Here is a 25,320-nt window from a genome sequence, read left to right on the forward strand (position 1 = left end):
GTTTGGAGCTGTGGAACTTTCGGCTGTGCATGCTGAGCCTGCTGCTGATGAGAATGGTTGGCACTATATAAGTGCAAGCTTTTTTTCTTCTCCGTAGATCAGAGATAGTGTTGATGTTTGAACTTTCTTGTTATGTGCAGAGAGCCCTGCTGTTCCCTTGACAGAATAACAACGTCCAAAAAAGTTGCATTACTTGTGGGAATTGTAAATTAGAGTGCACTGGTAGAAGCTGATAAAATGTCTTGCAAAACATATTCTTCATAGTTATGTTAATAGACAGAACTACCTTTGTGGTGTTTCATGAGACAATTATAAATATGCTCCTCCAAAGCAGTGCACCTTTCTGACCTCTGAAAAGTTGTCACTTGAAGCAGCGTATATTTATTTAGCAAGCACTGCTGCATTTGCTGATCATCTTGGAGCGTAGTATTTATGTCAGTTGTAACCTGATTTTAGCGTCCCTGCCCTCCCTCTACTGGTAATGGTTTTGGCATCAGACGTTCAATGTTTTTCCCTCACCTGTGTTTGGAGATGTTGATGATTGTAAAGCAAGATTGTTTGCAAGGTGATGCACCAATGGTTGCACCATTTGATTTTCCTTGCTTTGGGTGATTTGATTGAAGTTTTCAAGATATTAAGGGGAACGAATAGGGAGAAACTGTTTCTGTTGATTGGGGAGTGTAAGGCTAAAAATTGGAGCCAGGTCTTTCGGGAGTTAAATTAGGAAACACTTGTAAATGCCAAGGGTGGTAGAAGTTTGGAACACTCTTCGACAAACAGCAATTGATGCTAAATCATGTGTTAAATTTAAAACAGAGATTTAATTTTTTTGTTAAACAAAGGTATTCGTCGTCGGCTGTCCCTCGATTTGAGGATGGCATCTATTTAAGGTCGCTAGTTTCTGCCATGGGTCTTCAGGTGACTGAAGAGGCTGATTCTCAACCCACAGATCTTTGGGCACATGAGGCAGGATGCCCCAATAGGTAGTTGGATCCGGAATGCAAGATTTGCTTCCTTTTCTTTCCTTCTCTGCCGATGCTCTGCCTCATCATTAAGGCGTTTGGTTGATGGACAAGCTGTCGCCATTTTGAATGATTGGTAGCAAGCTCCTCGCAGTCATCAATGTCAGTGCTGCTGCACTTCAAAGAGAGCTTCAGAGTATCTTTGAAGCGTTTTCTTTGTCCTTGCCTGGGGCACTGGCCATTTGAGAGTTGAGAAAACAGGACCTGGAGATGGTTTTTCACCATCCAGACGCAGTGTCCAGTCCATCGAAGTTGGTTTGCAGGAGTTTTGCCTGAATGCTTGTGGAGCTGGCTGCAAGAAGGACAATAGCATTTGTTTGTTGATCTAGCACTCTTGTGTGTTGATGATACACAGTCCAGGTCTCACTGCAGTACAGGAGTTTGTTGACTTGCGGAGGTCTTTGTTGTCAAACACTGGCTGCTGCAGTTTGTAGAAGGCTGAGCTGGCGCAGCTGATCCAGTGTTGGATCTCCTTGTCAATGGTGGTCTTTTGAGAGAGGTGGCTGCTAAGGTATGGGAAGTGCTCAACATATTCCAGAGTCTCTCCTTCAACATATTCCAGAGTCTCTCCTTCAACATATTCCAGAGTCTCTCCTTCAACATATTCCAGAGTCTCTCCTTCAACATATTCCAGAGTCTCTCCTTCAACATATTCCAGAGTCTCTCCTTCAACATATTCCAGAGTCTCTCCTTCAACATATTCCAGAGTCTCTCCTTCAACATATTCCAGAGTCTCTCCTTCAACATATTCCAGAGTCTCTCCTTCAACATATTCCAGAGTCTCTCCTTCAACATATTCCAGAGTCTCTCCTTCAACATATTCCAGAGTCTCTCCTTCAACATATTCCAGAGTCTCTCCTTCAACATATTCCAGAGTCTCTCCTTCAACATATTCCAGAGTCTCTCCTTCAACATATTCCAGAGTCTCTCCTTCAACATATTCCAGAGTCTCTCCTTCAACATATTCCAGAGTCTCTCCTTCAACATATTCCAGAGTCTCTCCTTCAACATATTCCAGAGTCTCTCCTTCAACATATTCCAGAGTCTCTCCTTCAACATATTCCAGAGTCTCTCCTTCAACATATTCCAGAGTCTCTCCTTCAACATATTCCAGAGTCTCTCCTTCAACATATTCCAGAGTCTCTCCTTCAACATATTCCAGAGTCTCTCCTTCAACATATTCCAGAGTCTCTCCTTCAACATATTCCAGAGTCTCTCCTTCAACATATTCCAGAGTCTCTCCTTCAACATATTCCAGAGTCTCTCCTTCAACATATTCCAGAGTCTCTCCTTCAACATATTCCAGAGTCTCTCCTTCAACATATTCCAGAGTCTCTCCTTCAACATATTCCAGAGTCTCTCCTTCAACATATTCCAGAGTCTCTCCTTCAACATATTCCAGAGTCTCTCCTTCAACATATTCCAGAGTCTCTCCTTCAACATATTCCAGAGTCTCTCCTTCAACATATTCCAGAGTCTCTCCTTCAACATATTCCAGAGTCTCTCCTTCAACATATTCCAGAGTCTCTCCTTCAACATATTCCAGAGTCTCTCCTTCAACATATTCCAGAGTCTCTCCTTCAACATATTCCAGAGTCTCTCCTTCAACATATTCCAGAGTCTCTCCTTCAACATATTCCAGAGTCTCTCCTTCAACATATTCCAGAGTCTCTCCTTCAACATATTCCAGAGTCTCTCCTTCAACATATTCCAGAGTCTCTCCTTCAACATATTCCAGAGTCTCTCCTTCAACATATTCCAGAGTCTCTCCTTCAACATATTCCAGAGTCTCTCCTTCAACATATTCCAGAGTCTCTCCTTCAACATATTCCAGAGTCTCTCCTTCAACATATTCCAGAGTCTCTCCTTCAACATATTCCAGAGTCTCTCCTTCAACATATTCCAGAGTCTCTCCTTCAACATATTCCAGAGTCTCTCCTTCAACATATTCCAGAGTCTCTCCTTCAACATATTCCAGAGTCTCTCCTTCAACATATTCCAGAGTCTCTCCTTCAACATATTCCAGAGTCTCTCCTTCAACATATTCCAGAGTCTCTCCTTCAACATATTCCAGAGTCTCTCCTTCAACATATTCCAGAGTCTCTCCTTCAACATATTCCAGAGTCTCTCCTTCAACATATTCCAGAGTCTCTCCTTCAACATATTCCAGAGTCTCTCCTTCAACATATTCCAGAGTCTCTCCTTCAACATATTCCAGAGTCTCTCCTTCAACATATTCCAGAGTCTCTCCTTCAACATATTCCAGAGTCTCTCCTTCAACATATTCCAGAGTCTCTCCTTCAACATATTCCAGAGTCTCTCCTTCAACATATTCCAGAGTCTCTCCTTCAACATATTCCAGAGTCTCTCCTTCAACATATTCCAGAGTCTCTCCTTCAACATATTCCAGAGTCTCTCCTTCAACATATTCCAGAGTCTCTCCTTCAACATATTCCAGAGTCTCTCCTTCAACATATTCCAGAGTCTCTCCTTCAACATATTCCAGAGTCTCTCCTTCAACATATTCCAGAGTCTCTCCTTCAACATATTCCAGAGTCTCTCCTTCAACATATTCCAGAGTCTCTCCTTCAACATATTCCAGAGTCTCTCCTTCAACATATTCCAGAGTCTCTCCTTCAACATATTCCAGAGTCTCTCCTTCAACATATTCCAGAGTCTCTCCTTCAACATATTCCAGAGTCTCTCCTTCAACATATTCCAGAGTCTCTCCTTCAACATATTCCAGAGTCTCTCCTTCAACATATTCCAGAGTCTCTCCTTCAACATATTCCAGAGTCTCTCCTTCAACATATTCCAGAGTCTCTCCTTCAACATATTCCAGAGTCTCTCCTTCAACATATTCCAGAGTCTCTCCTTCAACATATTCCAGAGTCTCTCCTTCAACATATTCCAGAGTCTCTCCTTCAACATATTCCAGAGTCTCTCCTTCAACATATTCCAGAGTCTCTCCTTCAACATATTCCAGAGTCTCTCCTTCAACATATTCCAGAGTCTCTCCTTCAACATATTCCAGAGTCTCTCCTTCAACATATTCCAGAGTCTCTCCTTCAACATATTCCAGAGTCTCTCCTTCAACATATTCCAGAGTCTCTCCTTCAACATATTCCAGAGTCTCTCCTTCAACATATTCCAGAGTCTCTCCTTCAACATATTCCAGAGTCTCTCCTTCAACATATTCCAGAGTCTCTCCTTCAACATATTCCAGAGTCTCTCCTTCAACATATTCCAGAGTCTCTCCTTCAACATATTCCAGAGTCTCTCCTTCAACATATTCCAGAGTCTCTCCTTCAACATATTCCAGAGTCTCTCCTTCAACATATTCCAGAGTCTCTCCTTCAACATATTCCAGAGTCTCTCCTTCAACATATTCCAGAGTCTCTCCTTCAACATATTCCAGAGTCTCTCCTTCAACATATTCCAGAGTCTCTCCTTCAACATATTCCAGAGTCTCTCCTTCAACATATTCCAGAGTCTCTCCTTCAACATATTCCAGAGTCTCTCCTTCAACATATTCCAGAGTCTCTCCTTCAACATATTCCAGAGTCTCTCCTTCAACATATTCCAGAGTCTCTCCTTCAACATATTCCAGAGTCTCTCCTTCAACATATTCCAGAGTCTCTCCTTCAACATATTCCAGAGTCTCTCCTTCAACATATTCCAGAGTCTCTCCTTCAACATATTCCAGAGTCTCTCCTTCAACATATTCCAGAGTCTCTCCTTCAACATATTCCAGAGTCTCTCCTTCAACATATTCCAGAGTCTCTCCTTCAACATATTCCAGAGTCTCTCCTTCAACATATTCCAGAGTCTCTCCTTCAACATATTCCAGAGTCTCTCCTTCAACATATTCCAGAGTCTCTCCTTCAACATATTCCAGAGTCTCTCCTTCAACATATTCCAGAGTCTCTCCTTCAACATATTCCAGAGTCTCTCCTTCAACATATTCCAGAGTCTCTCCTTCAACATATTCCAGAGTCTCTCCTTCAACATATTCCAGAGTCTCTCCTTCAACATATTCCAGAGTCTCTCCTTCAACATATTCCAGAGTCTCTCCTTCAACATATTCCAGAGTCTCTCCTTCAACATATTCCAGAGTCTCTCCTTCAACATATTCCAGAGTCTCTCCTTCAACATATTCCAGAGTCTCTCCTTCAACATATTCCAGAGTCTCTCCTTCAACATATTCCAGAGTCTCTCCTTCAACATATTCCAGAGTCTCTCCTTCAACATATTCCAGAGTCTCTCCTTCAACATATTCCAGAGTCTCTCCTTCAACATATTCCAGAGTCTCTCCTTCAACATATTCCAGAGTCTCTCCTTCAACATATTCCAGAGTCTCTCCTTCAACATATTCCAGAGTCTCTCCTTCAACATATTCCAGAGTCTCTCCTTCAACATATTCCAGAGTCTCTCCTTCAACATATTCCAGAGTCTCTCCTTCAACATATTCCAGAGTCTCTCCTTCAACATATTCCAGAGTCTCTCCTTCAACATATTCCAGAGTCTCTCCTTCAACATATTCCAGAGTCTCTCCTTCAACATATTCCAGAGTCTCTCCTTCAACATATTCCAGAGTCTCTCCTTCAACATATTCCAGAGTCTCTCCTTCAACATATTCCAGAGTCTCTCCTTCAACATATTCCAGAGTCTCTCCTTCAACATATTCCAGAGTCTCTCCTTCAACATATTCCAGAGTCTCTCCTTCAACATATTCCAGAGTCTCTCCTTCAACATATTCCAGAGTCTCTCCTTCAACATATTCCAGAGTCTCTCCTTCAACATATTCCAGAGTCTCTCCTTCAACATATTCCAGAGTCTCTCCTTCAACATATTCCAGAGTCTCTCCTTCAACATATTCCAGAGTCTCTCCTTCAACATATTCCAGAGTCTCTCCTTCAACATATTCCAGAGTCTCTCCTTCAACATATTCCAGAGTCTCTCCTTCAACATATTCCAGAGTCTCTCCTTCAACATATTCCAGAGTCTCTCCTTCAACATATTCCAGAGTCTCTCCTTCAACATATTCCAGAGTCTCTCCTTCAACATATTCCAGAGTCTCTCCTTCAACATATTCCAGAGTCTCTCCTTCAACATATTCCAGAGTCTCTCCTTCAACATATTCCAGAGTCTCTCCTTCAACATATATGGGAGGTGGTATATTTGGCTGATCAGGTGTGGGCTGGTATGAGTTGTGTTTTGGCAACATCTAAGCACTGGCTGAGTCTCGAATGCAGAATTGAAGAGATTGAGAGCGGCTTGCAAATTTGGCGCAGAGTGGCTAACAACACTGCAGTCATCTGCAAACTAGATCATGTACGTCTTTGGCTTGTTTAGTTTTGGCATGGAGGCAACTGAGATTAGAGTTTTCCATCTAGGCGGTATTTAATACTCACACCAGAGGGCAGCTGATCTTTCACGAGGTGAATAGCCACTGATTGTAAATAATATGGGGGCTATCACACTGCCATGCTTGACCACTGTCTGGATTATGAAGGCATCTGTTTCAGATCTCCCACTCAAAACTGTTGCAGGATTGTGATGAAGTTTATTGGATACCCAAATCTTTGGAGCACAATCCACAGAGCCTCGTGATTTTATTTATTTATTTAGAGATACAGCACTGAAACAGGCCCTTCGGCCCACCGAGTCTGTGCCGACCAAGAACCACCCACTTATACTAACCCTACAGTAATTCCATATTCTCTACCATCTATCTACACTAGGGGCAATTTACAATGGCCAATTTACCTATCACCTGCAAGTCTTTGGCGGTGGGAGGAAACTGGAGTACCCGGCGAAAACCCACGCGGTCACAGGGAGAACTTGCAAACTCTGCACAGGCAGTACCCAGAATTGAACCTGGGTCCCTGGAGTTGTGAGGCTGCGGTGCTAACCACTGCGCCGCCCAGCATTGACTGCGTCAAATGCTTTGGTCAGGTCGTTGAATGCAATGAAATGTTCCTGGTGTTCTCAAGATTTTTCCTGGATTTGTCAAGCAACAAAGACCATGTCGGTGGTTCCTCTGGAAGGTCTAAAGCCACACTGTGTCTCTGGGAGGATTTCGTCAGCCACAGGAAGTAGGCAATTCGGGAGAATGCGTGTCAGGATTTTCCCTGCTGTGGACAAGAGGGAAAATATCTTGATAGTTTCCACAGCATGATTTATCTCCCTTTCTGAAGATAGTTACAATTGTTGCATTCCTGAAGTCAGGGGTTGCGGGGGAGGAATGGGAGTGCGAGTTCTTCTTCCTCCCAAATCTTGAAGTGAGCAAAAACCCACCAGCTTTGTAGACCTTAGCTGGGATACTATTGGGACTGCAGGCTTTGTTGTTTTTCAACTGTTTGCTTGTTGCAGCTCTCCCATAGATGGTGGTACATCCATGGATTCTACCACAGGATACCGGAGGATAGCCTAAAGCTGCCACTGTGGATGCACAGTTGAAGAATTGCTGAAAATGTTCTGCCCAGCATTGACGGATCGCACTGTCATCTTTAAGAAGAGAGACACCAACCTGTGAGCGAAGAGGATTTTGTCCATTTGACCTTGGTCTATAGATGGCCCTGGTGACTTCAAAAACACTTTGCACGTCATGATGGTCAGCACAGATGCTGCCAGACCTGCTGAGTGGTTCCAGCATTTCTTGTTTTTATTTCAGATTTCCAGCATCCGCAGTATTTTGCTTTTATTATATGATGGTCAGCATATTGTTGCATCTCTTGGGCTTTCTCTTCCCACCACTTGTCCTTTATCTTCCAGATCTGTCTTTGGGTGTCCACCTTGACTGTTGGAATGCTGCCTTCTTGACGTGTAACCTTGGGTTGTTCTGCCAGACAATGAAGGCTGCTTGTTTTGTTCCAGGAGGTTATATATTTCAGCATCATTTGAACCCAATGGTCTGGACACAAGTGTCTCGTACAGCTGATTTTATTTGTTTCCACTGTTCTGAAATTGAGTTGGATGCATGAAGATTTTCCAGATTGGTTATGAGCAGCACTTGGCATTCCTTTCTTCGGTCAAGCTGCTTTAGGGCTGAGACATTGATTTTCTTCCTCTTGAACATTTGGGTCTTGCAATGCCTTGGTGCTAGTTGAATGTTCTTCACTGGTTGAACAAGTTGATGATCTGTCCAGCAGGCATCAGTTTCCTGCAAGGATCGAGTGATACAGAAATCACTTAGATTTTTGATTCAAACAGTGACATAATTCAGGAGGTGCCAGTGCTTTGATCTAGGATGACTCCATGTGGTTTTGTATTTGTCCTTCTGACGGAAGAGGGTGTTTATTATAATGAGCCCATGCTGAGTACACTTTGTCAGCAGGAGGACACCATTTGCATTGGCTTTTTCCACCCCGTTTTTCCCAATGTCTTCTCCAGACTTTGGAGTCACAGCCAACCCTGGCATTAAAGTCCCCATATCGCTTAATACATAGATATATTAAGGGATATGGGACAAAGGTGGGTGTTTGGAATTAGGTCACAGATCGGCCATGATCTCATTGAATGGCAGAACAGGCTTGAGGGACTAAATGGCCTACTCCTGTTCCTATGTTCCAATTTGATGGTTCTCAGTATAGCTGACAAAGGCCAATTAAAGGCTGTCTCCATGTTTACAGTCGGATAATTCCTTCCATAGGCAGTGTAAAAAGCTTATCTTATGGAGCAACATGCACCCTCCCTACTGCTAAGGCAAACACTGAACAGTAATTTAGTTAGTTGAAGTTGCTGTAAGAAACTGCTCTACGTTATTCTCCTTTTTCCATTCAGTTGCAGTGCATAGGATAATGCTTCAAATTGGATGACATACTGATTTTCTACCCCCCCTCCCCACCCCCCATTCCCTCTTGCAAAAATGCTGAAAGAGAAAAATCAAAGTAGTAATTAAAAATTGACTGGGGAAAGTTTGGATGATGCGGAAGAGTTCGGGAATTTGGGGGTTCAGGATCACAAGACTTTAAAAGCAGCACCTCAATTAAGTAAGGCTATTAAACCAAGAGGCATAGAATATAAAAGTCGAGATGGTGCATCTAATTTAGTGACTCAATGGTAGCACTCTTGCCTCTGAGTCAGAAGGTTATGGGTTCATTCCTACTCTTGAGTTCAAATTCTAGGCTGACATTCCAGTGCAGTGCTGCACTGTCAGAGGTGCTGTCTTTCAGATGAGACGTTAAACTGAGGCTCCATCTGCCCTCTCAGTGATGTAAAATATCCCATGGCATCATTTTGAAGAAGAACAGAGGAATTCTTCCTGATATTCTGGCCAGTAGTTATTCTTCAACCAACATCGCTAAAACTGATTATTTGATCATTATCACATTGTTGTTTGTGGGAGTGCAAGTTGGCTGCCACATTTGCTACTTTACAACAGTGACTGCATTTCAAAAATATTTCATTGGCTGTAAAGTGTATTGTGTCATCCTAAAGTCATGAAAGATGCTATATAAATTCAAGTCTTTTCTTTTTGAAGCCAGTCAAGCAAAATGTAGGTAAGTCTGATATCCACATTACAGGAATAGCCTAATAAGAATTAATTTTCTCAACTATTCAGGTTCTGATGAAAGGTCACAGACCTGAAATGTTAACTCTGCCTGACCTGTTGAGTATTTCCAGCATTTTCTGTCTTTATTTTCTTCAGCTGTTAGTGTGTTGACTTTAAAAAAAAAAAGCTGAGTTGCACAACTGACTGAATCCTAGTGGACTGAGAAGATTGCAAATAGAGCTTTCAACTGTGACTTTTGTTAAGGTGAAGAGATCAGTTAATTGGAACACCAAATTTATCTTTGATGAATCAATATTAAGCAACATCAGCAGTAGTTACAATATCTAGTGTTAATGCCCCCTTTCTCTTCTAAATAGGATGTATTGTCTCACACTGTAAACATCAGATAACGCAGCTTAAAAGAAATGTCAACTAGATGTGTCCTTTAAAATATTTTGTGTATGTGAGATATGTACTCTAGTCTGCAGTCATTCTCGCTTAAGTGCTACCAGCAATTACAACATAATGCATAGCATATTAAAGCTATCTTGGTATGGTTCATGTGGACGTACACGATACACGACATGAGAGCAGTGCAGACTGGTATGTGGTTATCAGAAAATGAGACACGCCCTGCAGCTAGACAGAAACGTTGACCCTTGAGAAGTTATAGATGGACATTGTATGCAAAAAAAAAAAGAACTGATGGTATCTTAATGGTGTGAAAAGCCACAATAACTTGCTAAGAATTTATTAAAACAGCATGTTACAAGTGAGACTTCATTTGACTATAGCTTCCTGCCATATTATTTTCCTTTTGCAACTTGATTTTTAACAGCAATTTAAGTAAGGATTTTACAAAAAAAATAAGGACATACATGGAACAGTTTATTTAGAGAAAAACCTTTATGGAAGTAAAGATAATTGAAGATGTAAAGAAAGCTGGTAGGGTAAATTGCATTGGGCATTTGGTGAATAAGACTTAGTTGGATGTGTTATTTGAAGTCAGTGTATTAAAGAACAAATGGGGCAAAGAGCTGCAGAACACGAGAAGCAAACTGTAGTAAAACTAACTTGTTTTCAAAGGCCAGATTTCTAATGTGTCAACTGAGATAGTCTGTGTCTTAATTCATGATGTCAAGAAAACCCTATATGCCAAATGAGAAATATTAATTTAATCAGTTGGAAACTTACATTAGACTTTTAATGGGGGGAAAAAATCCTACAGTAACTTTAAAAAAAAAACTAACAGCCAAGATGGCCACTGCAATTTACATCTGAAATACCAGGACATTGAACTGGAGAGTGACCGCTCCATGGCGCATGCCTGAGCGGATGTATGGAGGTTGTGAGTTGCCCAAGCGTCAAAACCCCCCTCTCTGCCTTCCTGGTGGGGTCTAAAGGAGTGCAGAGCACGACGTTTGGCACCGGTATGGCTGCAGAAACTGCCGGAAACATGCCAAAGGTGACACATGACCGCCTTCAGGGTTCCGCTCCGGATTTTCTGTTAGAGTTTACTTCCTTAGCCTTGGTCTAACACAAGTCCTCGAGGCGGCCAACATCCCCAGCATATACACCCTACTGAGCCAGCGGCGCCTGAGATGGCTTGGCCATGTGAGCTGCATGGAAGATGGCAGGATCCCCAAGGACACATTGTACAGCGAGCCCGTCACTGGTATCTGACCCACCGGCTGTCCTTGTCTCCGCTTTAAAGACGTCTGCAAATGCGACATGAAGTCCTGTGACATTGATCACAAGTCGTGGGAGTCAGTTGCCAGCGATCACCAGAGCTGGCAGGCAACCATAAAGGCGGGGCTAAAGTGTGGCGAGTCGAAGAGACTTAGCAGTTGGTAGGAAAAAAGACAGAAGCGCAAGGAGAGAGCCAACTGTGTAACAGCCCCAACAACCAATTTTATCTGCAGCACCTGTGGAAGAGTCTGTCACTCTTGTATTGGCCTTTATAGCCACTCCAGGCGCTGCTTCACAAACCACTGACCATCTCCAGGCACTTACCCATTGTCTCTCGAGACAAGGAGGCCAAAGAAGAACTGGAGACAGAAGTCTAACAAGAAGCCCAGCCAGGACAATAGCTTGCTCTAAGTGATTAGTGATTGAATTACCTAAAATAGCTTAATTAGTACAGCAGTCAAGTCAATCCGCTCACATTAACTTTGAAAGAGCCTACCCCCTTCAAGTGTGAATTGGCAGCCTGGGGCACGTGGAACCTTGAATTTCATTAGAAGTTTCCAGAAAACGTCATTAAAAACAAAGGGGATTGAGAGAGCCATGTGACCATCTGTCCATCTCTGAAGAAGCTAGAAATTTGGTTGCACAGACACAAGACAAGCAGTAACTGAGTGTACAGCAGCAGAAAGCGGCATGCTTCCCTTTCTCTCTTTCTCCTCAGAAAACATCAAGTTTGAAAACCGCCGGCGACTGGGGATCCTCCAAACCCACAGACCGCTACAGCCAGCAACCAGGAGAAGAGAGCCAACTACAGACTCTGCCTTCAGGAAAACCCTGAGAAAAGCAAGCCAGCCAAAATACACTTTGAACAATCAAGAATACAGCTTCAGCTGAGGACTACTGGATCACCCACTTTACAGACTGTATTTAAGTTCCATTTATTCTGGACTTTATTCCAACCACCAAGTCTATTTTCCCTCCTGTAATCTATTTGTGTATGCTAATGATTCTCGTGTGAATGTGTGCGTGAATATGTAACATTTTTTTAAGTCGGGTCAGCGTGTTAAGTAAACTTAAGTTAAATAAACTTACCTCTTTCTTGTTTAAACTCAAGAAAATCTGTCCGATTGGTTTTTTCACGATTACAGTAATGGAAAAAGATAGAACACTCACTGAAGTGGTAAGCGCAACCACTGTTTAAAAGGAATAAACCCTGTTGCGGTCAAATAAGAGGAAAGGGGCAAGAGGGGAGCCTGAGACTCCCTCCTCACCTGGCCGTCACAATGAAGAAAATAATTGAACACAAAAAGAATACTAAACATTTCATAGAACCCTGAACCCATTTAAAATAAGAGCTGAGACGTTACAATGGGAGTTTTTGAACACTTGATATAGTTGATATTCCAAACAGTCGTTTGGTAGTAGAGAACTTGAGTATCACTGAAAATAGAGACATGTTGTTGAAGCTTTTCGTCCTGCACTTGTCAGGACAATCCGCAAGAATACTGATGTAAGGGAAGACGACGACTTTATTCTGTATCCGAAGAGAGTGCTGATTGGTTGGAAAGTGAGTGCTGATTGGTAGAGGCGTTGCCGTGGATAATGCACCAGTTTACGGTGACTGACAGTTAACTGCCAAGCTTTGTTTGAAATTAAAACCAGGCAGCTCGGCTCTAATTGGTCAAGGCATTGCCCTGAGGAATGAACCAGTGAATGGCGGTCACTTTTATTTAGCTGGAACAAGGCACAATATTTGTACATGTTGGACGGAATTTTACGCCACCCCAACGAGCTGGATGGTGGTGGTGAGGTGGCATAAAATGGAGTGGGAGGCTTTCCCGACCCGGTCCTGCCTCCGCCCCCCTTTATGTAGGGTGGGGGGTGGGGGAGGTGGAAAAAGTCCTGCCGGCCCCGGGCCAATCAAGGCAAGCGGGAGTCCTGGAGCCGGGAAAAGCAGCCTGGGAAAAGCACGCGGCTTCCAATTGTCTTTGCGGGGGGGGGGGGGGGGGTGGTGGTGGAGGGAGGGGCCCTGCTTATTGGGCATATGGTGCCCAATGGAGGGATGCCCCCCTTTTTTCCCCCCCAAACGACCACTGTTGCCTTGCCAGGGCCCGACCGATTACCCCCGGCGGGGCAACCAAAACTTAGCATTCCTCCTGGCTCCCTGACATCTTTTCTGAATGCTGGGCTGTAATCGCAGTAGTCCTGCTGAGTGGCCGGCAGCTCAGTGAGGCGGGACTTCCTCCCTCAAGTGGTGGAAGTCCTGCCTTGGAATAATTAAAGCCTGGGGACCTGTAAAATACGGAATGGATCCCCAGGCGAGGTGGATGCGGGTTTGCCACCAACTTTTGCGTCGGAGGCCAGCCCTCATCCGCCCACCGTAAAATTCCGGCCATTCTTTCAGTCTGCAAAGAACAGGGCCCTGTGTATTAATATATGTAGCTTTCAGTATGCACATATGCACCACACTGTGAGCCCGACTGACCATCTTAAATTGGTTGTCAGCATAATTCTTAGCGCCCTGAGGATTATTTAGCAACTGTTGTCCAATCGCGGAATCGCATCTAATATTAGACACTGTTTTGAGTTTTGCAAGCACGGGCTGGCTGGATACGGCCTGTGCCTTGCCTGTTGCAAACAACGGAAGGGACATGTTTGATATGATCTGCCAGTCTTTGGGATATACCTAGCATCACACTGGCAGTGAAATTCATACATCACTTTACTCATTTGTGTGATAGGCAGGACGTCTTTTTGGCTCGACGGCAGCATCCTGCTGATGGCTCCTACACCCCCTTTAGACTTGTACTGTTACGACCTGGTGAGAAAGATGTCTAGGGGTCCCTCTCTGCTTTCACCTGGTCTTATGGTAACCGGGCTTAATTTTAAACATACCATGTTTTTAGCTCCCCTTTGCTGAATCCTTGTTCACCACCTTCCAAATATAAGGCAAAGAAACCAACACAAACATGTTTTCTTTGGTTTAAAGAAGAAAAGTTGAAATTTATTAAACTTGAACTTAAACTCTAATTCGGTTAACGCATACGGATATATGACGTGCCCAAGCTAGCATGCATATGCAATACACACATGCAAATAGAGACAGAAAAGAACAGAACAAAAATAAAGTGGAAAAGTTTGAGGTAATAGCTGAAGAGTTGTTGTTATGGTTCTTCGAGCCCACTGTAGAGTCCTTGACTGTAGGTAGTTCTTGCTTTTTGTTGGGGCCCAGTATTCTTCTTAAACCTTGTTCGCTGTAGGAGACGTTTCTCTCTTGGGGGTCATGTGTCTTCAGTGGATTTGGAGTTCCGTGAGAAAGAGATGGGAGCAGACCGAAGAGATGTTCTCAGTTTAGGAGCAAGCAGTCTGAGTTCAAAACTCTCTGTGGCGAGTTCAAAAAACCCTGGAACTGACATTCATATGACCAGCTGGTCCAACCAGTCTTGGCCCCTGTGGATTGCATCAGCCCAGCAGGCCCTGGAATGCGTTTGCCCACCCCCTCACTGACTGTTGATCAACATTTATTGTGGGTTGAATGTGTCAGGGAATGGTCCTTCGTCTACACAAGCACTGTCTGTTAGTATGCAAATGTTTTTTCCAGCCAAGGCTGATCTGTTCAACAAGTCGTTTCCTCGCTCCAGCAACAGTTCAACATCAATGTTCATATGACAAAACCAGTGTGCCTCGTTCTTGGCAGCTGGGGGCCTACATGACAGTATCCTTTAGTTTATTTTTCCTCCTCTCATTCTTTCTACCAAAATGTGTCACTTCACATTTTTCTACATTAAATTTCATCTGCCACGTGAATGGCGCCCATTCCACCAGCCTGTCTATGTCCTCTTGAAGTCTATCACTATCCTTCTCACAGTTCATAATACTTCCAAGTTTTGTGCCGGCTTCTAATTTTGAAATTGTGCCCTGTACACCCATGTCTAAGTCATTCATATATATCAAGAAAAGCAGTGGCTCTAGTACTGACCCTTGGGGAACACCACCAGTTCGAAAAGCCGCTACTATCTGTTTCCTGTCATTCAACCAATTTCATATCCATGCCGCCACCATCCGTGGACCTCAACTTTTCTGACCAGCCTATTATTTGGCACTTTATCAAATGCCTTTTGGAAGTCCATATACACCACATCAACACCATACTCCCATCAATCCTCTCCCCTACCTCATCAAAAAAACTCAGTCACATTATTTAAACATGATTGACCTTTAACACGTCATCAGTGCTGGCTTTCCTTAATTAATCCACCCTTGTCTAAATGACTGTTAATTTCGTCCTGGATTATCGTTTCTAAAGCTTTCCCACCTCCAAAGTTAAACTGATCGGCCTGTAGTTGTTGGGTTTATCCTCCCATTCTTTTTTGAACAAGAGTGTAACATTTGCAGTTCTCCAGTCCTCTGCCAGTACCTCTATATCTAAGGAGGATTGTCCTTACTATTTGCTTTTTTTTAATATTCTCAGACTTGTACCATCATTGTCCATCAGCTCTGAGCAACATATAATATCTAACGTTTAAACTACATTAGCAGCTCAACCTACATTATATAACAATACATTATACTCCCCATATTTTGCAAACCTAGTTGTAAAGCACGTTGTGCTCCAACTCGCCTTCACTGACAACACAGGAGATTTGTTAATCAATTCATATAAATTATGAACATACATAATCGGAAATAAACTCGTATTCAGGCATCTTGTATGCTCCCTCTGCTGATTTCATAGCTGAACCATATCTGTTCAGCAAATCCCCAGCCTCCCTTGATAGAGGCTGAGGAACCAACTAGACACATAAGCCCTATGAGCAGAAGATTGGCCAGGGTAATGGGTGCATCTTTGCAATGAGTAGAAACCACAGTTTCTCACAAGCAGATCTTGTCTACAGAATCACTCTGTTCATAAACGTGATTGTTTGTTTCCTTTCTGGTTTACAATGCAGCTATTTTAGTAGCATTAAATAGCCACTCATTATTTTCTCTTCACCTACCTTCTGAATCTGGCTTCCCCTTTTCCTCCTATTAATTGTTCTCCCTCCTGTTCTTTTTCCTTCCCTAGTATTACTATGTTTTTTCAAATAAATATATTTAACTAAGTACAATAAAAATAAGTTTCTTCAGGTACAATGAAGAGGTAAAAAGGTTGAAGACCTGTGAGCTGCCATGGTATTTCCTAGGATTTTCCCATTTGATGTCAGTGGGCTTCCAGCTGAATTAATTGCATTCTCTGTTCCTGCATCACAAACCCCGTTTACTTGTCTTTGTTCCATGTCCCTTGATACTCTTATTTCACGAAATTCTATTGAACTCAGTCTTGAAATTTCCATTGACCCAGCAATCAAAGACTTTTGGTTGAGAGTTCCTGATTTCCACTATCCTTTGTGTCCCTATGTTTGTCCATTCAGTGCTCCAGCTCGGGCACCTGAAGAAATCTAGTGCAAGACCTGTCTTGGTATCCCTGTGGACTGAAGGGTGTATGGGGGCCCTGGGGCAGAACAGTGATAAAGAAGATAGGTTAGTGGATTCTCACTGGACCCTCCCTTCCTCCTCACTTCCCCCACCTCCCCCTGACCCGCGACAATCGAGCAACAATACCCAGCCAGTAGGCAAAATTGTGCTTCCACTGTGCCCTGACCATGCGAATGGTCCAACGCCGGAAAATTGTGTGATCCTGTTTGACAGATGCGCAGAACCTGTTGGGTGTTCAGCAGGTGTTCAAAGATAAACCTATCCAGTACTTTTTTCCTCCCCCTTTATTTTAACATTTAGTTTTACATGTCATCTGAGTTTCAAAGCCTTGAACATGCCTATTCTAATTTAGAGATACAAATAGTCTTGGAAAAAATAAATTGACGTGATTGGTTTAAACAAGTTGCAGAGTTAGTTTTTTTTAGCCAATCAAATGGCAAAGAAGTCAATTATAATATCGTCAAACTTCATGTTTTTCTGTGGCAAGCAGGAAGTGATGGCTGCCATCAGATAAATAATCTTGCTGGCCAGACTTAGAGTAAAATTGTTGGACTAGAGCAATAACAAATGGATAATCTTGAAGTATATTTTTTCTATTTTGTATTTTTTTTTTGTTGTATAGCAGGTTAGCTTTGTGCCTGTTATTGAAAACGTAAATCATATTCTTGGGAAAGAATAAAAAAGAACTTCAGCAGCTGGAGCAGAATTCTTCTGATGGAATAAATCAGACTTGTCAAAAAATGCTTTAGGAGCTTAACACAAATACTACAGAGGGTCTTTGCATGAAGAATAATGTGTAACTGTTTAGAAAAACATAAGACATAGGAGCAGGAATAGGCCAAATGGCCCCTCGAGCCAGCTCTGTCATTCAATAAGGCCATGGCTGAACTTTTATGTTGCCTCCACTTTCTCACCCTATCCCTATATTTCTTGATTCCCTTAGTGCCCAAAAATCTGTCAATCTCAGTCTTGAATATACTTAATGACTGAGCATCCACAGCCCTCTGGGGTACAGAATTCCAAAGATGCACAACCCTCGCTGTGAAGAAATGTCTCCTCATCTCGGCACTAAATGGCTGGCCTCCTTATCCTGAGACTATGACCCCTAGTTCTCGACTCCAACCATAGGAAAGAACCACTCAGCATGTACCCTCTCAAGCCCTCTAAGAATATGTATATATGTTTCGATAAACTCACACCTCATGCTTCTAAATACCAGAGAATATAATAGTTTGGTAAAACATATTTGTATTTGTTGTATTCATGAAAGTAATATGTGTGTGTGTATATAGACAACAGGAAGTGTTTCTTTACATGCCTTTTGTAATAGTTTCCATTATGAATCAAGGTATAACTTTGACAGTTCACTGAGATAATGATCTGAAGAATAGAAAAGCAGTACTGTGTTTGTAATAAAAAGGTTCATTTGTCAGAATGAAGAATTTGTCATTGCGCTCAGTTGTCCATCTGGCACTTTTGCAGTAGGTAGTAACTTGCATTGAAATTATACAGCAGACATAACATAATATCTGAACTAGTCCAGTAAGGAAAAATTATGCATACAGTTAGCATTTCACCTTTAATGAAAACATGTTTATGATAATTTTGCAAAAGATTGCGTATGTATGTCCATCTGTGAATTTGTCCACTGTTTGTAAAGTCAGATTTTTTTTTGTATTGCATAAGAAATTACGAATTTGCTCAGGTTTGGTTTGATGCACGTTATGCACTCCATTCCTGTTTGTTTTATAGTAGCATTTTTGCAAACCCAAATTCAGGTAAAACATTGTTGAAACCTCTAATATTAATTATTAATTTTTATGAAATTGTAATAATAGAGGTAGAGCCCCAAGTTACATGATTGATTACCATACTACTCTCTGCTTTTGTGACAAGAGATTGCTATACGTGAATTATTGCACATGTTTCTGAGACATTCCTTATATGTTGTAAACATTAGTTAAATTTTAATGTTGAGAAATTAAACATCAACATTAAAAATAAAGTTTAAGATTTTCCCAGTGTATCAGCGGGTGTAGCTATATTACTGTAACATTAATCCTACACAACTAAACAATGCACTTTTTCTCCTGAAGAACCATCCAGCATCCAAGTTATTCAGGTTTTTGCATATTGTATTCATGGAGTTAGACCAGTTATGGGTTCCTATACAAATCCGTTGACAAAGCATCTTATATAGATGTAGATATGAGTGATATAAGTTGGTGAGTGCAGAATTCCTCAAGTGCAGCCTGACTTTTCAGATATCCTTCCTCCTCTTCTAAAAGCATAAATATAGGGGGATTTCCTTCGGGAAACCCACAGTTCCACGATAGTTGCCATTGCCAATAAAATAGTCATGTCAGAACAATTGCTGTAATGTCTCCTGATCATTTGAAAGTAGAAATATTTGTGCATTAGTTTCAAACAGTTATTCTGGCAGCCACTTAAACAAGCTAATGAGACAGATTGCTTCCCAATGAAGGTGTAATTTCGGCCTTTAAAATGTAAGTTAAACCAAGAAACACAGACCAAAATAGCTAATATTTATTTAATTACTGCATGTATTGAGATGCTTAATTAATACCTGGCCTCCATCATTAATGTGTCTGTCATGATATTCGGTCGGAATGTAACTCATCCAGTCTGCAGCAGACCTATTCAGAAGCCACATAACATAAAATACATAGGTTTATGACGGGAATAAAAAGACTAGTTCGTCCACCAAATATGTCCCACACTCATGATGGCTGGAGCATCATGACGAGACATTTCCTACCTCCCAACCCACCTACAAACATAAAACCTCCTGGGGGAGTCAAAAAAAAAAACACTGAACCAGATGTGTAAGAATTGTTTGCCTTTACCCAGTATGTATTTTCTTGTATATTATAGTCACTGATCTGACAGCGGCTATCAGAAATGGCCACAAACCCTCAAACTTTACATTTCTGTGCTGCTTGCTGAACATGAGCTACAAGGCATCCTCTCATTACCTGTGACTGGCTGATAGTTTCATTAAACCAAAAAGAACATGGGAATGAGACATGCAAGGAGGTGAATATGGAAATGGCAGTTGTGATCATCTTGTAATCCATGTGCTAACACTGTATTGCAAGTGAAACATAAGTGTTGGATTCAAAGTGATATGGGAGCTGAAGCATTCAAGTTGAATTTGAATTTTTGGATTATTTGTGGAATTTTTCATTAATTCATTTTTTTGAAATGGAATGATTCACAAATTTGTTTAGTCATCTGAACTTGCAGTATTGTACTGCCTTTATTTTTGAGAGATTTTCAGGAGTCTTTATCTTGAAGAATATCTTGTACACGCCTCTAGTATAGGTAGGTGGTAGGGAAATATATAGGGAAGGTGGGGATGTGGTAGGAATATGGAATTAGTGTAGGATTAGTATAAATGGGTGGTTGATGGTTGGCACAGACTCGGTGGGCCGAAGGGCCTGTTTCAGTGCTGTAATTCTAAACTAAACTAAGCTTTTTCTTGCTAGTTTTATAAATACTAATAGTTATTAGAAAAAGTAAACTATGTTACATATGTAATGCTGCGCAATGCATAGGACACGTTCTTAGTTAACTCAGCCTCCACATAAAAATGAATAGAAAATCATGAAAGATAATTTCTTGTAATCTGTTACTAAACTTCCTTCATTTTCTTCATTCATCTGTCCTTTATAAAGGCTGTAAGCCACGGTGGGGTTCATTCCATGGGTGAGGATGCAGCCTCCACCCCTGTTCCTTTAGATTGAAAAGTTGTATTTTTCACTCTGCTATTTAAGAAAGATGAGAGAAGGAAACCAGGGACTTGTAGACCAGTTCACCTAACATCTATTGTCAGGAAATTACTGGAGTCTATAATTAAGGATGGCGTGACAGAGCACCTTAAAAATTTCCAACTGATCAGTGAGAGGCAGCACAGGTTTATAAAGGATCGGTCATGCCTGACAAATCTGATAGAATTTTATTTGAAGAGGTGACTAAAGTATTGGGGAATGTCTATGGATATTATTTATACGTACTTCCAGATGGCATTCGATAAAATTCCTCATAAGAGACTGTTAGCTGAAGTTGAAACTCTTGAAATTGAGGGAAAATTATTGTCTGGTTAGGAAATCGACTAAGCAGCTGGAGACAGAGTGTAGGGGTCATGGGCATGTGCTCTAATTGGCAGCATGAGACTTGTGCCCCACAGGGATCTGTGCTGGGGCCTCAACTATTCACTGTATTTTTTTTTAAAAGACTTGGATGACAGGATGGAAAGCCATATATCCAGATTTTCCAATATCACAAAGATAGGTGACGTTTTAAGCAGTGTAGCTGGAACCATAAAATTACAAAGAGATGTTGAAAAAATCATAGAAATCATAGAAAGTTTAAGGCACAGAAAGTGGCCATTTGGACCATCGTGTCTGTGCTGGACGAAAAACGATAGATTAAGTGAATGGCCAAAACTGTGGCAAATGGGTTTCAATATAGACAACTATAAGGACATCCACTTTGGATCTAAAAATGATAGATCAGCGCACATTCTAAATGGTGAAAAGCTGGAAGCAGTGGAGGCCCAAATCCATAGATCATTAAAATATCATGGTCAGGTCCAAAAATAATCAAACAGACAAATGAAAAACTGACCTTTATATCTAGAGGACTTTAATACAAGGTGTTAGAAGTCATGCTGCAGCTGGTAAGACCACACCTGGAGTATTGTGAGCAGTTCTGGGCACCACACCTTAGAAAGTATATGTTGGCCTTGGAGGGAGTGCAGTGTAGATTTAATAGAATGGTACCTGGACTTGCAAGGGTTAAATTACTAGGAGAGATCACAGAAACTAGGGTTGTATTCCTGGAATTTAGAAGATTAAGGGGTGATTTGATCAAAGTTTAATCTATTAGGGGAACTAATAAGGTAAATAAACCAATTCCACTGGTTGGGGAATTTAGGACTGGGGGTACAGCCTAAAAAGATCCAGACCTTTCAGGAATTAAATGAGGAAGCACTTCTACACGAAACGGGTAACAGAAGTTTGGAACTCTCTTTTGCAAATGACAGTTGATGCTGGGTCAATTGTTAATTTTAAATCTGAGATTGATATATTTCTGTTAACCAAAGTTATTGAGGGATATGGGGCAAAGGCAGGTATATGGAGTTAGGTCACATCTGCGCCATGATCTCATTGAATGGTGGAACAGGCTTGAGGGTCTAAATAGCCTACTCCTTTTCCTGTGTTCCGAATGACTATTCTTTGTATGTGCTTAATCAATGAACACTGGCAGGTTATTCAATAGTAGGACTATTGCAGCTGAACCCACTCCTGTCCTTAAGAGGACAACCATAAATGAAGGGTCACTGGATAATGATCATATGTGAGAACCCTGGCAGATATTGTTCCTTCCTAGTCTTAAGGATACTGGGGCTAGATGTAATACCTGCATTGCCCGGTCTGGGATCAAATAACTTTGCATTGAGTCACTCAAGTTGTAGCCTATGTTACACCATAAATATTGGGACACAAGTGGTGTAGATTTTTATTTGTCCTCTTTGTTTCAGTTTTAGCATTAAAGGACTAGGGGACACAGATTTAAGGTTTTGGGCAAGAGATGCAGGGGGGAATGTGATGAATAACTTTTTTGTACACAGCGTGTGATAATGACCTGGAATTCACTGTCAGTGGGGGTTGGTGGAATCAGAGCTGGTGAATGATTTCAAAAGAAAATTTGATGGGCACTTGAGGGAAATAAACTTGCAGGGCTGCGGGGATAGAGCAGGGAAATAGCACTGATCAGATTGTTCCATAGAGAGCCGGCACTGGCTCGATGGGCCAAATGACGACCTCCTGTGTTGTTATGATTCATAAATACCCTCTGTTTCTGTTCTAGTTCCCACCTGGAAGATTAATTTCTCTTTCTCTTTCAGATGCTGATTGACCTACTGTGTATTGCCAGCATTTTCTGATTTTATTTCAGATCCAAATCATGTTCTGCTCTGCTCAGCTCATATTTGAGTTGTGGGGAGAGGAAAAACAAATCACGAATTACAGGTAGCAGTCCTTGTTGCCTTCCGACAAGTGGCTGCATGAAGACATTGGTAACAGCATAAGAACAGTTTGTGCAATGACCCCCTCTGCAGCAGAAGCCATGCAGATGAAGAAGAGGATAAATATGCAAAATGGTGGAAACTGACAGACTGTCTAAAGTTTAATTCCTAAAAGCAGGATAATAAGAGTATTCCTGTCTCTTGTTACAGGTGGTAAAGCTGATATTTTGATGGTGAAAGTCTTGGATTTGCATGAAGAATGTTCAATGTTTGTAACTTTGTGTCAGCCATTGATGGAAACCTCCACAGAGCAAGCTGTTGAAAATGATGGCTGCACCAGAAAAAACCCACTCAAGATTTTATTCACAAGAGAAACAGCATCCCACCTTGGGATCAGTGCAGGAGATACTGTTCATGTCTATCCACCATGGTGAGTGCCATATATCCTAAAAAATACAAACTGGTTCAATTGTTTCTTGAATAAGGTGTTAAAGCCTGAAATAAACCTATTATAATTTATATCCTATAATGATGTTAAGGATCAAATAAGGGATTTTTTAAAAAAGCCCTGTAACTAACCAATGGATGTCACAATGAAAAAAGGTGCCGTAGTCCTGAACTGCGGTGAATTAGTGTATGTCTAGATGATGGATTCGCCAAGGTTTTATTGAAATATATTGCTCGTAAGGTTGTACTGTCTGGTGTCTTCCTGTATTCTATTTAGATGGAACAGTTTACATGCATATTACTTCCTTCTGTACATATTACAGTTGGTTAAAAGAAAACCGAGTATTTTTACAACAAATTGTGGCTATTGTTACGATCTGGTGAGGAGGGGTCAAAGGGCTCCCCTCTTGTTCTCCTTGTTTGACCACAACAAGTTTATTTTTTTTAAATGGATATACTTGCCAATTCAGTGAGTGATTAACTGTTTACGTGTTATGATAATAAAAAGAACCAATTGGACAGATTTTCAAGCGTTTAACAAAGAAAGAAATTAACTTTATTGTACCTTAATCTAAGTAAAATAATAAACTACGCTCCAACTTACACGCACACACTCGAGGTTCACAGACATACAAAAATAGGTCATAGAGTGAGGAAGGATAGATTATTTGAATTAGGAACCGGAAAAATAAAAAGGGGTATACAGTCTGTGGAGGTTGATGACTCGGTGGTTAGGTTGAATTCGGTGATCCTGAGACTTCCGGTTTGAAGATGTGGACAGCTGATTTGGTCCTCCTGGAGACAGGGATGTGGATGATTTCCTTCAAAGGGTCTGTCTGCAGCAGTGAAATGCTTAGGTGGTTACGACCAGCAGGCAGGGCTCGAAGCTTGCAAGGTGGGTTGGAACGAGAGAGAGGGGAAGGACCCCACTTGGGTCTTTTCTTGTCAATCTCCAGCTGCTTGTCTGGTTGCTGCAGAGAAAACACCAGCTTCAGCACACAGATGGTGGGCTTGTCATATGACTGTCACCTAGTGATTGAAGCATGGTGATTACCAGTGGGTATTCCCTCTTGCAACTTAATCATTCCACGTCTAGGAATTCCCTTCTCACAACCAGGGTCCCATTGTTCAAGCGATTAGGTTTTTTGGTTCGTTTCCACCAGTTTAATGTCCAGGTGATGGCCTTAATGTCTTGCTAATGGGGACAGAATCGATAGTTCACTCAGATTCCCCAAGTCATTGTTCTTGCTGGGACTGGGCAGACAATCCGTCTCCACCTTGATGCATTGGAATGTGGAGTATAGTGATGCAAATTGGAGTGGCCATCTTAGCTGCTAGTTGAGCCACCTTTTATCTTTTTTTTATCTTTTAAATTTAATTCAGATTTCTAGCCAGTGGATTAAAAAAATCATTATTCGCCATAGCATGTTTTTGTGATACTATTCTTTCACAGTACAGTGTATTCACTGGTAACCGGACATACTTCAGCTCCTAAAACAAGAAAAGTAGTTCTGTTGTGTCTGAGCTGGTCTTATGACGAGAGTGCGCCTGCTGCTGCAGCTCAGTAGCTGCCTTGGTCAAGTTTTGTGATGGTGATGCCACTCCTTGATTTAAATAAGCTTCCACATGTGGAAATGCACGCCCAGGGTGCTTAGCATAGTTAGCTGGAGGGTAAAACATTATCATGACTCTACAGCTTTCCATTGAAGGGAAATTTGTAGTGGCAGTAGAAAAGCTGAGTAATTGTTTAGATTGGCACAAGGCAGAAATGTGAACAAAACTGCACCTGTTGATATATACGAGTTAGAGATCATGCTGCAGGAGATGGCTTTAATATGAGACTGAATGCCACTCAAGTGCAAGTTGCATGAAGTCACCACCCAAGTCAATGCAGTCACTTATACTTGGCTGCAAATGAGAAATGGCCTTTTTATTATCATGAGGAAGACAAAAGTAAGTGCACTCATTTTGTTGTACATTTCTATCAATTACGGCACAACTAACATTGTTAACTGCTGCAGAGGTTCCCTTTAAGGGTATCCAATCTTTTGGAGCTGCGGACAGGATACATGTGTCCACATCAGTGAGATGTTCACATGATTTCCCAGAAATGTGAGGCCTGATGAATAGTAAATCTAAAT

The 25,320-nt window shown here is 41.6% G+C and overlaps 1 protein-coding gene across 3 annotated transcripts in view; it reads left to right on the plus strand.

The window, feature by feature from the left end:
* The window catches only part of spidr (scaffold protein involved in DNA repair), a 328,957-nt gene that overhangs the window by 103,602 nt on the left and 200,035 nt on the right, over positions 1-25,320 (plus strand). For all 3 annotated transcript variants that reach the window (XM_068031805.1, XM_068031806.1, XM_068031807.1), the window contains one exon: positions 22,943-23,162. In XM_068031805.1, the coding sequence (XP_067887906.1) occupies positions 22,943-23,162 (220 nt within the window). The remainder of the gene's footprint in view (positions 1-22,942; positions 23,163-25,320) is intronic.

The sequence above is a fragment of the Heterodontus francisci genome, chromosome 5, assembly GCF_036365525.1.
Source record: "Heterodontus francisci isolate sHetFra1 chromosome 5, sHetFra1.hap1, whole genome shotgun sequence".
In the NCBI taxonomy this organism is placed as follows: domain Eukaryota; kingdom Metazoa; phylum Chordata; class Chondrichthyes; order Heterodontiformes; family Heterodontidae; genus Heterodontus; species Heterodontus francisci.